This window comes from Mustela erminea, chromosome 6 (genome assembly GCF_009829155.1).
Source record: "Mustela erminea isolate mMusErm1 chromosome 6, mMusErm1.Pri, whole genome shotgun sequence".
NCBI lineage: Eukaryota > Metazoa > Chordata > Mammalia > Carnivora > Mustelidae > Mustela > Mustela erminea.
Window position 1 is genome coordinate 65205834 of NC_045619.1, and position 16733 is coordinate 65222566.

Genomic DNA, 16733 nt, shown 5'->3' on the forward strand with positions numbered 1-16733 from the left:
GAGCTTTTGACTAATTCAGTAGATGGCATACCTCATGCCACAGGGGTTGGTCCAGAAATGGACATGTGACCTAACCCAGGCTGATGACATGTAAGGGGAAATTTGTTGAGGATTTCCAAAACAGAAGTTTCATCCATTTTGAGAGAGAGCTTCAGGGAGTTAGCCTCTATTTATCCAGTGGCTGCAATGATCTTATCAAAACAAAACAAAACAAAACAAAACAAAACAAAAAGCCAACCATCTTATCGTAACTGGGAGAAAGCCAGAACAAAATGGCGGAGCCGAGGATTCACGGACCAGTGCAGCCACCGCTCCGGGCAACCAAGCTCTTGGAGTTTTCCACTGTGCAATCAGCATTTTATCCTTTGTCGTGCAAGCCAGTTTCAACGAGTTTTTTGTTTTATTTTGTTTTGTTTTTCCCAAAGGAAAATCACCTAACTAACACAATTGTCTGTAGTCTTCCCGGATCTGGTCTCAGGATCCCTTTCTAGTTCTTAAAAACTAAATTGTTTGGGGCCAAGGAAGTCACCCAGAGGTTCGCAAATACACCAAACCTGTCACCTGTTTGCAAGTGTGGTTTCTTTCTCCTCAGACTGCCCTTTGGTCTCCTCTCCCAGGAGAGCTCGTGCTGCACTTCAAGCATGTTTTATGGGACTATCTGTCACTTTTTTTTTTTAAATCTCATTTTTATCTTCGTATCCTCAGTGCTCAGCATTTGACACCCAAGTAAGCACTTCACTAAGTGTGGGATTGGTAGAAATGATGGGCAAGAGGAAATCTGGAGCACGGCATGGTCTTCCTACACAGTACCCTGGATCATCTAGATGGATGCTGTCTGAAACCCTCCGCAATGACAGGAGTGTTCTGTACCTGCCCTGTGCACTGACGCAGCCGGCAGCATGTGGGGACCACTGAGCTTGGAAATACGGCTGGTGTGTCTGAAAAACTGCATTTTCAAGTTCATTATTATCATTCGTTTGCATTGAAGAAAAGTAAGATAATCTGGAAAGTTTTCTGTTTGTTTTGTTTACCATTCCAAAGTCCTCCGTTCACCTGGTTTCAAAACATAATCTGAAGGTCTGTCTGCATTTTGAATTTTTAGGTTCACAAGGATTATGAGCAGTAATACCTTGTGTATCACAGAGTCAGAAACTAAGGACTGTGCTACCCTGATCCCCAACCAGCTTCATGGGTAGCGATCAGCACCGTGTCTCCATGGTCCGAGGCCATCATTCATGATTTGTGTAGTGGAAGATTTTCAGTTTTGGAGGACCCCGAAATAAAGCACATCCTTTTTTTCTTCCCATGGAGTATCTTTTTGTGGATATCAAGTTCCATATTGTGCCAAGATAGCGGGTATTTGTCTAACCAAAGACTAGATAGGCTCTAGATGGAATCTGCTCTTTTTAGCAATAAACCTTTCTGTTACAAATGACAACACGGAATGGAGGCTGATGTTGCCTTAAAAAGAAATCAGACATAGTGTGCAACTTTCTCAAAATTTTTTAGGTGTCCAAGGCACTCAAGGAATAAAAGTACTAGAAAAAGGGGAAAAACAAACCCGCAAAAGGGCCACGCAGACATGATGTTTAACCACAAATATTAAGTTTTTCAGCCATATAAGGCACAACAGATTTCTTTCCTCCCATAATTCTTTCAGGGAAAATTTACAGAGAAAAGAAATCCATAGAATAAACGCTGATTAGCCTAACAGTAAAATGTGAGGCTATAGGAGATAGCAGTTAAAGGCATACCACACCTAATAACATCAGATTTGGATGCGAATCCAGAAAGACTTGAGTGGGTGGAAAAAGAGAGAGAGAGAGAGAGAGGTGGATAAACAAGCCAAATAGACACTCCTGAGTGAGCAAGGTAGTAGGACCCTGTTTTACAAGTAATGAAACTAAGCCTCAGTAAAGTATGTGTCTTGCTCCTGGCCCCACAGCTAATAATGGGTCGGGCTAAGATTCAAACCCAGGTCAGTCTGCCTTGAAGCCCACACTCTGTAGGGACCATCCGATAATGACAGTTCCTGGAGGATATGGATACTGCTGGTCTGGAGACTGCAGATTGAGAACCATTATTTACAAAGGCCAACAGCAAGAGTGGAAACAGGTGTAGAGATTTCCCAAGCCAGCCTTTGGAGAAGTTATAATAGTTAAGACTTCCAGAACAAAAACAATGTTGCTATGTCATCGAAAAGAACAGTAGGTAAAGCTCGTGCTGACCACAAGACTCCCTGCCACAATTTTATCTAGAAATCTATAAGCTGGCTACAAAGCTAAACACATCTGCTGTGTGATAAAAACAAAATCTGTTAGCGATACGCAACGGAGTGAAGCTGTCCGAAGAGGGATCTGAGAGTTATTCTAGATTTCTGCTTGGTGCCACTTAGCCTTTTGGTCTTATTAAGAGCTACTAGTTACGATGTGGGGTTAACCTGCTAGCATAGGGTAGAAGCAAGCGTACTGGTTCAGAGACCAATCTAAAGTCTGCCACTCTCATTTACGAGCTGGGTGACCTCTGGAAGTTAACACTTCAGGTCTTGCTCTTTCCATCTATAAAATGAAAACTGAGGATACAAATCATTCTTGCAAAAGTCAACGAGGTAAGGCACAAAAAAGCCTCTGAATAGGGTCTGCATGTCCTCAGCACTCAGCAGCAGTCAGCTACTGTTATTTTCCCACTGTGGTGTCAGGCCATGTGACACAGGAGAACTTTCCTGATTCTCTTGCTGATCGCTCGTACCCAAATTGCATCCAGGTGTCTGCAGGTAAATGTGGTCAGTGGGGCTGCTGGGCGTCCATGGTGTGCTGGGCTAGCGGACACAGCTCCGTTAGATGGGAGCCTTCGTACACATGGGAAAGGAGACTTTGTAAAATACAAAAACAAAAACAAAAAAAACCTTATTTAAATTTTTCTTTTGTCAACCCTAAATGCCCAAATATATTCCATACAGAACTCTAAACCAGACATGTGTCTTTTCTTATTCAGCTCCCGTGGCAATCCTGGGAGGTCTCTGTGGTTGTTCCCATGTTGAACACTGCAAACTGGAACATATAAGGTAAAGTGGCAGTGAATTGAGAAGCCAGAATTTGAGCTCAGACATGCTTGAGACCAAAGCCAATACTACCTTCAAATTTGTAAAACATGGGAGGCTATGCGTAGTCCTTTTTTAAGGACTGAGAGGGTTTGATGCCCAAATGGTCATTTATACATAGATTTCATTTTACACGTCTTCCCTTTAGAGGAACCTATAGCAACAGAAATACCAAGCTACCCAGATCAAGTGTAGAACACCTAAACCTTGTGGAGTTTGGGCAATAGGAATATTATCACATGGCTACTTACGAATTGTATCTTGTATACTAATTGTATCAGGGAAAAGAACAGAATATCCAAAAATGGGGGGTGGTGCTGGAACTACCTTGAATTTAGAAGAAAGGTGGGGGCACCTGTGTGGCTCAGTCTGCCTTCGGCTCAAGTCATTGTCCCCGCGTCCTGGGACCAAGCCCTGCATTGTGCTCTTTGCTTAGCAGGGAGTCTGTCTCTCCCTCTCCCTCTGCCCCTGCTTGGGCGAGCACCCTTTCTCAAAGAAAGAAGTAAATCTTTTAAAAGAGAAGAAGAAGAGGAAGAAGAAGAAGGAGAAGCAGAAGAAGAAGGAGGAAGAGGAGGAGGAGAAAGGTTGGAAAGGGTTCCGTTGAACGGTGATAGATCTCGAGCCTGAAGAGTCCACTCTGGGGGGTTTAGCATTTTGATTCTTCCTCAGTAATTTCCAGAACACAGAGTATCTGCTCACCTGCCCTGGACAGGGCCTAGGCACTCCTCCTTCTTTTACAGGACAAAATCACAGATTCCTATGAGCTGTGGGTTGCCATCTTGTCCTGTCTCCCCTCCTCTACCTGCCCAGGCATCCTGGCCCCCACCTTCAGGTCTGTGGAAGTCAGGAAACATTACAGTGAGTCATCCTGTCCCAAGGCTCTTCCCCTATGGCATACCTGACTATTTAGGATCTGGAAAACCCTCTGTTGCGTTGTCTGGCCAGCCTTGGGTCTCACAAGGATGTAAATGACTTTCAGGTCAGGACTGGTGCGAAATAGCTTCTCCATCAACACTTTGCCCATGAAGCCTGTGGCCCCAGTAATGAGAATGGACTTGCCACTATAGAAAGCTGCAATCATGGACATGATTCTTCTCTTGGTGTTTTATAGCTCTGGAAAGAGGTTCCTGAAAAGGAAGAGGAATAACAAAACATTACATTCTCAGAAGTTCTAAAATGCAGTCAATTAAAAATGTTTCTGGCACTTCCAGGAGTTCTGGATGCAGAAAAAGGTCAGAGTGAGAGCATCATACTTTACTGACAACACGATTCATTTTAATCAATATTTACTGAGCCCGCTTTGCAGGCCAGATTTTATGCCAGGAATTGCAGGCCAAAAAAAAAAAAAAAAGAAAGAAAGAAAGAAAGAAAAAGAAAAAAGAAAAATAAGACATGGTTCCTACTCTCAAGAGACTGCTCATAGACTAACAGAGGAGACAGATGTCTAAATAGATCACCGAATATAATACGTGAGTGCTACAACAAAGGGATTGCAGATACACGGTGGACAGCATGATTTAGAAATTTCCGAAAGGCCCACCCGTCTGCCGGGATGGGTGAAGGTAAGGTAAACTGTTAAGGGAGGGCAGGGGTGGTGGGGGAAGGTGTTTCCAGCCCAGATAGCAAGAGCAAAGGTGCAAGGTGTGGCAGGTCATACGGCCTGGAGGAAACAGAAGGACGTCAGTGAGACGGGAACATCAGTGATAAGGCTAGGAGTGGCCCTATAACCCATGAAAACAAAGTTTAGAACAGCCATCACATTCTTTTTCAATTATGATAGAATTAGTATTTCAGTTGCAGTTTTTTTAGAAAAAATATTGGAGCAAATAACTTCTGGTTTCACTTGAATTCACAGGCCCTGGCCTACCCAGCCATTTCCGAGTAAATACATTTTTCTCTTCCTTTGGCTGAAAAGGTGTCTAGGGCCACCCTTTCCCCATGTGTTCCTCTCAGGGCTGAAACACTGCAAAAGACAAAGGAAAGAGAAGGTTGAACAAGCACAGCCAGGACTGGAGGCTTTGTGAAGCTCCAAGATACCACCAGGTGACTGTAGGGGCTCTGTCCATTTAAGGCCGTTGCCAGGAGCAGAGAGAAAGAGCAGATCTGGGAGTGGGAAGCCAGGTGCGGCCTTTAGGTCCTGGGCCTCCCAGAAAAGTCACCACGTGCTATTGACATGCCACGTGAAGTGTCTGTCTCTAAGCTTGTGTTCAAAATGGTCCATGGGATGGAGCACTGGGTGTGGTGCAAAAATAATGAATACTGTTATGCTGAAAATAAAGAATAAATTAAAAAAAAAAAGACAGAAATTAAAAAAAAAAAAATGGTCCATGGGAAGCAGCAGTGGAGAGCTTTGAATGAAACAGTGCAGTGGGCTGGGTGCAGACTTCCTTTCGGTCATAATAGGTCCCCTGAGACCTGCTGGATGGCGGTGGGTAGATTGAGCAGAACACAACTCCAGGGACTGACCCTGACATCAGAGCTCATGAAGAAGGAAAAAAAAAAAAAAACAACTATGAGAGTTAGCACCCTGCCTGGTCACCTCCAGTGAAGGTTCCCCTGCCAGTAACTCCTTAAAACTCCTTATCTCCTCAACAGTCATAATTTACAGATCGTAATAATAGTCATAATTTAGACTGTAAGGATCTTGTGGCTGGTCTTGGGCAGAACTCTTTGCCTTTGAAGGATTCATTCACCCATGAAATACTCAACAAATAATTTTGAGTTCCTGCCCTGACAGACTGTGCTGAGTTCTGAAGATAAGCAGATGAATGAGGCAAACAGATCTTTGTGCTCCCTCTGGCAGAAGAGGCCAGCAAATACAAAGGTTGGTAAATACGTAAACGAGATGACAGACTGTACAGATGCAAATAAAATAAGGATCAATGACAGAAATCACATCTGATCATCAACCCTTTTCAGTTTAGGAAATCTGGATTTCAAATCATGTTAGTTATAGCCACTGAGTTACTATGTAAACCCTTTTATTAGGGGCAGTTTTGTGGTTAAGTCAATTTAGCATCTGACTCTTGTTTCAGCTCAGGTCATGATCTCAGGGTTGTGAGATGGAGCCCCATGTCGGGCTCTGTGCTCAGTGGAGAGACTACTCGAGGATTCTCTCCCTCCACCCCTCCCCCCACTTATGTGCTCTCTCTCTCTCTAAAGTAAATAAATCTTTTAAAAAAATACTTTATTGAAGGTTGATGTGAAAAATATCACTTTGAAGAACACATTTGGATCTTTATTTTTTTTTTAAGATTTTATTTATTCATTTGACAGAGATAACAAGCAGGCAGAGAGAGAGAGAGAGGGAAGCAGGCCCCCCCACTGAGCAGAAAGCCCTAGCGGGGCTCCATCCCAGGACACTGGGATCATGACCCGAGCTGAAGGCAGAGGCTTCAACCCACTGAGCCACCCAGGCGCCCCTGAAGAACACATTTGGATCTTGTGCAAAACAGCAACTAATCATAGTTTTTTTTTCACCATGTTGCAAAATGTTACTCATATTGCAATCTACCCAATCACTTTCTAAAGATTTTATCCCTTGGGAATAGTACTGAAGAATCTTGCCTTGCCTGCCTGGAAGCTCAGAAAATTGTGGAAAGCAATTCAACATCCTAGTTGAGCACACAGGTTCTAAGCAAGACTATCTGAAATCCAATCCAAGTTCTGCCACTTATTAGCACTGTGATGTCAGGCACATTATTATTCTCTCTGTGCTGTAGCTTGCTCATTAGTAAATGTGGATAACAAAAGTATCCACATAATAATGCTGTGGTAAGAATTATATGACTCAGTATATTACTAAAACTCTTAGTAATCAACACAGTATTTGACTGGCACAAAAAATACACACATAGGTCGAGAGAGTAGATCAGAGAGCCCAGAAATAAACCACGCTTATATGACCAATTAATCTACAATAAAGGAGGAAAAAGCATACAATGAGAAAAAGATAGTCTACTGATTAAGTGGTGTTGGGAAAACTGGACAGCTACATGCAAAAGAATGAAACTGGGCCACTTTCTTACACCATACACAAAAATAAACTCAACATGGATTAAAGACCTAAATCTGAGACCTGAAACCATTAACTCCTAGAAGAAGACACTGGTGATGTTTTTGCCATCAGCCACTGAAACATTTTTCTAGATGTATCTCCTCAGACAAGGGAAACAAATGCAAAAATAAACTATTGAAACCACACCAAAATAAAAAGCTCTTGCACAGCAAAGGAAACCATCAAAACAAAACAACAAAGCAGCCTACTGAATGGGAGAAGATATTTGCAAATGATATATCCAATAAGAGATTAATATCCAAAATATATAAAGAACTCGTACTAGTAAACACTAAAAAAAAATGCCAAATAATCTGAATAAAAATGCGTCAAGGATCTGAATAGACATTTTTCCAAAGAGGACATATAAATGTCTAACAGACACAGGAAAAGATGCTCAACATCACTCATCATCAGGGAAATGCAAATCAAAACCACAGTGAGTTTTCACCTTAATACTTGTCAGAATGGGTAGAATCAAAAAGACAAAAAAAATAACAAGAGTTGGTGAGGATGTGGAGAAAATGGAACTCTTGTACACTTCTGGGAAGTGTGGGAATGCAATTTGGTGCCACTCCTGTGGAAAACAGTATAAAGATTTCTCAGAAAATCAAAAATGGAATTACCATATGATCCAGCAATTCCACTACTAGGTATTTACCCAAAGAAAACAAAAACACTCATTTGTAAAGATATATGTACCCCTATGTTTATTGAAACATGATTTATAATAGCCAAGATAGGGAAGTAAGCTAAGTGTCCATCAATAGGTGGATGGATAAAGATGGCATATGGAATATTACTCAGATATAAAAAAGAATGAAATCTTGCCATTTGCAACAATATGGATGGGCCTAGAAGGTATAATGCTAAATGAAATAAGTCAGACAAAGCCAAATACTATATGATTTCACTCATATATGGAATTTAGGAACAAAGCAAACAAAGAAAAAAGAGACAATCAAAAAATCCAGGAGGATTGCAGGAGGGCAGGTGGGGGGGGGGGATGGGCAAAACAGATAAAGGGGATTGAGGGTACGCTTATCATGATAAGCACTGAGCAATGTAAGAGTTGCATCTGAAACTAACAGAACACTGTATGTTAATCATTTATCAATTAAAAAAGAAAACTCTTAGAAATATTTGTTACCCATACTATATACTCAATAAGTATTAGCTGTTAATATAGTCACTGGTTATACATTTTTCCTCTTAATAGTTCCTGGTTTTTCCTTTTGACATTTATTTTAAGTGCTCTGTCTTATGCATTTTATACACCCTCTTTTGGAAATAGGAGGTGATTTACAACTCAGTCAGTCATCACGCCAAGTAAACTGCTTTCCCCAAATGCAACTCTACTTGATGATGAACCTTGCCAGTTCCTTTTCCCGCACCATACTCCTTTAGTATATTAGGTATAAATAAGCATGGTTGGCAGGAAAATACAGAAGAGAAACTGAGTTTGGATAAGGTTATTTCCCCACCTCACTTGTTCTAACGATATCAGATGCTTGTTTTGCACTCTTTTTTAATTTTCTTCAAAGATTTTACCCATTTGACATAAATAGAGTGAGAGAAGGAACACAAGCAGGGGGAGTGGGAGAGGGACAAGCAGACCTCCAACCAAGCGGGGAGCCAGATGCGGGCGATTCTAGGACCCTGGGATCATGACCCAAGCTGAAGGCAGAGGCTTAACTGACTGAGCTGCTCAGGCACTCCCTGTTTTGCACTCTTCTATGCTTTAGTGGAGTCATCTTTTCTAGAATGCGAACATACTGTTCAGGTATTTTGATCCCGGATACAGTTTTGTAACCTGTGATAAAAAATTTTAGGAAGCAGGTCATGTATTTCTAATGAGCCCATTTCTCGTGGGACGAAGACTTGATGTGTCCCCAAAGAATTGAATTTGCCAGCTCAGTGGGGAGTCCGGATAATTCTCAAGCAAAACCAAGCCATGGCAGAGTACACGGAGTTCTCGGACAGGAAAACAAACCAGCATTTCGTGGCCCTCATTATCTGTCAGGAGCAGGTGGCAGAAGAGTGTGGCCAAGGCTGTAAGCAAGGCCAGTGATTCTGAAAAATGTCTGAGAATTCCTCATCCTCAGATCAAAGCTGTATCAGAGATGTTTCTTCTACTTCTTGCCTCCACTCTCCACAGATGGCTTAGTTCCTGGCCGTAGAAACTCTTATGTAAAATTTGGCACCCAGGGTGCCTGTGTGACTCAGTGGGTTAAGGGTCTGCCTTCAGCTCAGGTCATGATCCCAGGATCCTAGGATCGAGTCCCTCATTGGGTTCTCTGCTCAGTCCCTCATTGGGTTCTCTGCTCAGCATTTAAATAAATAAATCTATTTATTTAGATTTAAATAAAATCTAAAAAAAAAAAAAATGGCTCTCTGAATTCTGTTCCATATATTAAACTTGCAAGGTCCAGGAATTACTAACCCTGAACATAATTCATTAAAATAATTCAGCTAATTATTTTAAAAATTACAGTAAACTCACATTCAGTCATGGACAATACAAACTCTAGAAGGAGGAATATATTTAGGACCAGCTGACTAGTCCTGGTTTGCCTTTCATATCTTTGGATTGCCACTGCAGAGAACAAAGGACAATTTGCTGTTCCTCACGTTCATGATATGGCTTGTGAGAAGCCTAAGCCACTTTGACAATTTTCAGAATCATCCTGTATAAGGTAGGATATATGATGCTTGAATGAAAAAGGAGGGGGTCTATGAAAGTCAGCCAGTGCATTTTTTTTATAAAGTTTTTTTTTTTTTAATTTTATTTATTTGACAGAGAGAAATCACAAGTAGGCAGAGAGGCAGGCAGAGAGAGAGGAGGAAGCGGGCTCCCTGCCAAGAGCCCAACGCAGGACTCAATCCCAGGACCCTAAGATCATGACCTGAGCCGAAGGCAGAGGCTTAACCCATTGAGCCACCCAGGCACCTCTAGCCAGTGCATTTTTACTGAATGTCTGCTATGCACCAGATACTGTCTAGACACTGGGAATAGTAGTGCATAGGCTGTAGGCAGCAACTTAGATTTTTCCTTTCTTTTCTGGAGCATTTTTTTCCTCTTAAGATCATTCCTCATGGTCATGAGTAGAAATAACTGGTTTTTACTCTTCTTTTGGTAGTAAAATGAAGCTGTTCTTGTTTCTAGAGAACAGATGTTAAAATACTGAATCAGGATTGTTGTGCCAAGTTATACATTTTTTGCAGTTTTCAGCATATGGAAATTTTTCTTTGAGTAGTTCTTCCGAAAAACAAAAAATTGAGATTCAAATACTTAAGGGAAACAGGTTAACTGGTACTTTTTTTTTTTTTTTTAAGATTTTATTTATTTATTTGACAGAGAGAGAGATCACAAGTAGGCAGAGGCAGGCAGAGCTGGTGCGGGGGGGGGGGGGGGGGGGGGCGGGAAGCAGGCTCCCCGCTGAGCAGAGAGCCCGATGCAGGGCTTGATCCCAGGACCCTGGGATCACGTCCTGAGCCCAAGGCAGAGGCTTTAACCCACTGAGTCACCCAGGCGCCCCTACCAGTATTTCATGATAGCTTTTTAGAGAAAAACATTTTTTAAAAAAGAAACAAGGTGCTCTGCCCCTCGGGAAACTTACTTAACCAGGGTTTCTTCGTCTTGGTTCTATCAATATTTTGGGAGGGATAAATCTTGGTGGACAGGCGGCGGGGGTCAGGGTCGGGGCACTGTCCAGTGCAATGCAAAGTGCTAAGCTGTATCCCTGGCCTCGACTCACTAGACGGTAATAATATCCCTCTTCCCCAGTAAGGTGTGACAATCCAAAATGTCTAGAATTTGCTAAATGTGCTCTTGGGAAAAATTGCCTCTTCTTCAGAGAAACGTTGTTCTTAGACCTTCTTCAGTGCTCATTTTATAATATTCAGCACACCACATTAAAATGTCAAGATTCAAGGCTTAAATTTCTGCTTGTCAAACTAGGTACTAGATATGATAGATAGGATAGGTACTACCTATGCTTAATCCTTCATAGGTACGTACATTTACCAAGCAAATTACATGTGTGGCATATCCTGATTGTGCTCAATGTGGAGATGAAGGAAGACTTCTTCAGAGAAAGATGTCCCACTTTTTATTTAACCAAATTTCTTTTGGTCTCTGTGCTTTAAGTTAGGCTATGAACCCCACCTTCCACACAGACTGAACCTCTCAATTTTATCCATCAAAACCGATTACAGGCAAATTTAGGAAAGAATGGCAATTGGACAAGCATGAGAGACCAGCTGAGGAAAAACCATTAGTATCGCTTGCTGTATATTAATAATTCAATGGATAATTGAGGCAATATCATCTATATGTAATTCTGTGCCTTTTTTCTGAAGATTCAAAGATGCTGTGTCTTAAGAGATAAGTTACATTGGCAAATGGAGTGTTGGTTGGCAATGGACACAGTAATATGGGCTGATCTATTGAAGAAAACTGATGCTTTTTGGAAAATTCAGCAAATGAAAGTTGTTCTGCTTCATCAAAATTGAACAGAAATTCTTTCAATAAGTGTGCTGAATTAATTGCATAAATGCATTTATAAAATATTATTCAATGCATAAAAGGAGACCACAAACTTGTGAAAACATTATGTCCATTAAAAATCCCTACAGGAAAGACTAGGGTGGAGGGGTATGAAATAAATGATGTTAACTGTATGACTGAGTGACAGCATTCAAGGGAATGAGCCTCATTTCATGTCTATAATTTCTTTCCATGATTTAAAAGGTAATTTAATAATACATTACAAAAGAAGTTCTCAGAAAGTAATGGCTGCCAATATTTTTATAATCTCTTCTTTTGCTGTGGGTACTGAAAGTACAAAGACATTATAAAACAAACCTTAGTTTAAAATGTATTTAAATTGTTTATAAAAGTGTGGCTCAACTGACATTACACAATGTAGTGGACTGAATTATGTCCCTTCCCAATGCATATGTTGAAACCCTACCCCCTCAGGTAACGGTATTTGGATATGAGGCCTTTGGGTTATATGATGTCACCCGGGTAGGGCACAAATCTGACAGGACTGGTGTCCTAATAAGGAGAGACACCAGAGAAAAGTCTCTCCTCGAACAGACACGGAGGAGAGGCTATGTGAGTACGGAGAGAGAAGGCAGTTGTCTACTATGCCAAGAAGAGAGCTCCCACCAGAACCTGAATTTGCTGGCACCTTAATCATGGACTTGGAGCCTCCAAAACTGTAAGTAATAAATGGAAGTAAAAGCGACCCTGTCTGCAATATTTTATTATAGCAGCTTGAGAAGACTAATGCACATACAAGTACACATGAACAGAGACATGAACATTTCTGGATGAGTAAAATAACTTGACAATATTTCTTAATTCGGGAGTAAACCTGTGTCATTTTCCCATCTTTGCAGATAAGGGTAGGATATTGATTCTTGCTATTCGCATGTTTGTGAAAATATGGACAGGCCGTTGACAATAAACTACAGAGACCTCATTAATCCAAGCTTTAAAAATCTGTATATAAGTCACATATCTCTTTGTCAGGCACTTAGTGAAAAAAAGGTTTTCATCAGAGAGTTCTTTCTTTTTATTTAGCTTTAGTTTCCAAATTATACAATTCATCAGTAAACTTAGATACCTTTCTGTGTGGGTTTGTTAAACAAAGTCTCTCTGTGAGAACGTTTAAGTTCTTGATGGGGGAATACAGACCCTCAGGGGTATTGTAGGCAACTCTTGGTAGGGTGGGGGGGGGCACAGCTCTCACTAATCAGATTAGCAATAGCCTTAATCAAGAAAAACCAATTTGGAAAGTGTTCTGGGCAGGGGTAAGGACAGCCCAGGGGGGCTTTAGGAACACAAAATTTACTAATTACTTCAACATACCTAATAACAGTCTTCCTAGTTTCCTTTTGTTTAGCTCATTAGTAAGTCTTCAAAAAAAAAAAAACCCTCCAAATCTAACAAAAATTAAAAAGGAGGGATTCCTGGGTGGCTCAGTTGGTTGAGCATCCAACTCTTGCTTTCGGCTCAGGTCATGATCTCAGGGTAGTAAGATCCAGCCCCCTGTCTGCCTCTGTGCTTAGTGGGGCATCTGCTTGAGAATCTCTCTCCCTCTGCTCTTCCCCCTACTCGCACATACTCTCTCTCTCAAATAAACAAATCTTAAAAAAAAAATGAAAAAGGAAAAGATACAAGCTAAATTCATCATTTCACCATGACTGATTAAATAGATGTGCAGTCTGCCTACTATGAGCAACAAGTAATGTTAGATGTGGATCATTAATATGTAAATATTTTCGCTAAAGAGTAAGGCATTATGAAAATACATGGTATCATTGTTAGAGATTACAGGTTAAGTCAAACAACAGGCAGCATGTGAAGATTCTAAAATGGTATCAAGAGAATTACAATCAAATGAAAATATTGAGGTTTCCTATTTTGACTTGATGAATTATAAATTGGGTCATGGTATAAATAAAAGAATGGTTGATTTATTAACACAATGACCAAAGGAACCCAAATGAATGGACAGCCAGCTAACCTACATTTTCCAGGCTCCACTTAGAACTAAAGACGACTTTTTTTAAGATGACATGACCTAGAATATCTATCATCTACCATCTATCCATCTACCTACCTATGAGACAGAGGGAGACAAAGAGAGATAGAAAGGGAGGAAAGAAAAAGAGAGGGAGAGAGGGAAAGAGGGAGATGGGGCAGAGAGAAGGAGTGGGGGAGAGAGGAAGATGGGGATAGAAATGAGGAGTCGATTTAAGAAATTGGCTGGTGAGATTACGGAGGCTTGGTAAATCCAAAATCTGCAAGCTGGAGACTCAAGGAAGTGCCGTAGTTTAAGATCAAACGCAGAATTTTTTTTTCGTGGGGGGAGGTCAGTGTTAGCTCCCTTAAGGCCTTCAACTAATTGGATAAGGCCCACTCACATGATGGAGGATAATCTGTTTTACCGAAAGTCCACTGATTTACATGTTAATCTCATTCAAAGAACACTTTCACAGAAACATCCAGAATAATGTTTGACTGGTATCTAGGACTGTAGCCTAGCCATGGTGACATATAAAAATAAACATCATTAGTCCACTCTTGTCAACTTGGCACCCATGCACAACTGTTTAAAACCATAATTTCCAAATAAAGATGATAACAAACTCATACTTCTGCCCCACATTATACAACTATCCTGGCATACAAGTAAAACATACTAACACTTTCCGCAGAAAAGGATGCAAAGTTTTGGGGTAATGTTTACTCTTCTATTACTTAATGGATTACTTAAATACTGTATTTTGTATCTTCTTTGCCCTCCATAAGCACATCAGCTGACCATGATTCTTTACCTGTTGGGGTAAAGGGTCTGGTCATCAGTTTTCCATTGACCTTAATCACAGGACATGGTAATACTCAGAAATGCCCTGAGGGATCTTCTGTTATTTCAGACATACTCTTCCTTACCTCCATTGTGAAGTAGCAGTCCAATTTTCCCTTGGTAGTCCGGATCAGTCACCCCAGCCCACCCAGAGAACCCCCCGCTCTTTGCCTGTTGATTCAGAAACATGAGGAGTGCAAAGCAGTCAGGCCGCCATCTTAACTTCCCGTTAGTTGGAATCAGTGCTGTGTTTCCGGGTGGAACCATTCTTCTCTTTGGAACCGAGATCTCTAGGCCAGCAGAACATAGGGTCATGGGGAGAAGGAGAACTTTTTTGCAATTAGGCCACCTGGGTAATGAGTGGTGACACTCTCCTTTCCACCCCTCAACTCCTAGACTCCTGAAGCGGGGGTATGGGAGAAAATAGCACCATCTACTGGATGCTGATCCACAGCATATACAGCCTTCTAGTCATGCTTGCCTCAGCCCTTCACTGTTGTGCCACCCGGCTGGCACTATACACGAGTCTCCTACAAGTCATTTCACCCTTCTATTAAACCAGCTGCTTTGGGATAGTAGAGAACATGGTAAGGCCAGTGAATTCTATGAGCATGAGCCCATTGCCACATTTCATGTGCTTTGAAGTGAGTTCCTTGATCAAAAGCAATGCTGTGCAGAATACCATGATGGTGAAGAGGCATTCTAGAAATCCACTCATGGTCATTTTGGTAAAAGCACTACTTTTAGGGAGGCAAATCCACATCCTCTATTCCAGTAAGAACAAAACACCGACCCACGATAGAAGTACAATCTGCCTCTAGGTAGCTGGCTTATACCCTGAGGACTCCGTGTTGGTCTTTGATGCTGGGAAATTGGGCATTCACCAGTGTATTTGTAGACAAGTTGGCCTTGGTGAGCCAAAGTCCATGTGCTGAGCCCAACCTTTATCCCTGCCTCTATGGCCACTTGGTTTATGAGCTATCAGTGCTATACCTTAACTATACCCTAACTATAGGGATAGTTAGGTATTCACAGAATAGGTCATCCTTTCCTATCCACTTGATTATTAAAATATTACTTTGGTGAGGTCACTCTTTGGTAAACATTATGTGGTACACAAGTATCTTCATGTCTTTGCCCATTCCATATACCCCTTCCCTAGACTCACTTGTCATCAATTTTCTAATCATGTTCTTTCAAAGTCCCTGACCACCCAGTCAAGCCACTGGCCACAGGCCATAAATCAGTATACAGTTGCACATTGGGCCATTTCTCCTTGCAAGCAAAGTGAATAACCAGGTGCATTGCTTGACATTCTGTTCACTGAGAGGTTTTCCCTTCTACCACTATCCTTCAGAGGATGTCCCAGAGAGAAGCAGTTGTTCATCCCTACAGATCATCTCTTCTGTCAACAGATTATAGGGGCTTCCTCATGAGGCCATAGATGCAGGCTAAGGGAGAAAAGGTAGTGTAGTACCAGTGGGGACGATAGGCATTTGGGCCACTTCTTTGTATAAATTACTGGTGTCTTGAGGGCTTTTTTGGGTCTGATCAGATATATACAATACATTATGCCAGCAATGTAATGGGTCAAAATGATATCTTATGGAAGGGCAAGGTGATCAAGATTCCTGCAAATTGAATTCTGGCAGAGAGCTGCAGAGCTGATAGACCCCTGAGGTAGAACAGTGAAGGTGTCTTGCTGGCCCTGCCCCCTGAAAGCAAACTGCTTCTTGTAGTCTTTATCAATAAGGATGGAGAAAAAGGCATTTGCCAGATCAACAGCCACATACCAGGCACCAGGCACCATTTTTCTCAAGCAATGAAATCACATCTGTTAGAGCAGCTGCAATCAGAGTCCCCACTGCATTAAGCTTATGACTATCCACTGTTATTCTACAAAATCCATTTGTCCTCTGCACAAGCCAAATAGGCAAGTTGAATGGGAATATGGTGAGAATCACTACCTCTGCATCTTTCAAGAGAAACAGAATGTGAGCAGAGTGGAGGGGAGGAGCAGAGGGAGAGAATCTAAAGCAGGCTCCACATACAGCACAGAGAGCAATGTAGAGCTCTATCTCACCACTCTGAGATCATGATCAAAGCTAAAATCAAGAGTTAGACACTTACCTGACTGAGTCACCCAGGTGCCCCTCAATTACGCCTTTTTGAACCGAGGAAATGATGACAGAAT

At 41.5% G+C, this 16733-nt stretch overlaps 1 protein-coding gene across 2 annotated transcripts in view; it reads right to left on the bottom strand.

The window, feature by feature from the left end:
- The window catches only part of FAR2 (fatty acyl-CoA reductase 2), a 133632-nt gene that overhangs the window by 39945 nt on the left and 76954 nt on the right, over window positions 1-16733 (bottom strand). For both annotated transcript variants that reach the window (XM_032347549.1, XM_032347550.1), the window contains one exon: window positions 3999-4227. In XM_032347549.1, the coding sequence (XP_032203440.1) occupies window positions 3999-4187 (189 nt within the window). In that variant the 5' untranslated portion in view covers window positions 4188-4227. The remainder of the gene's footprint in view (window positions 1-3998; window positions 4228-16733) is intronic.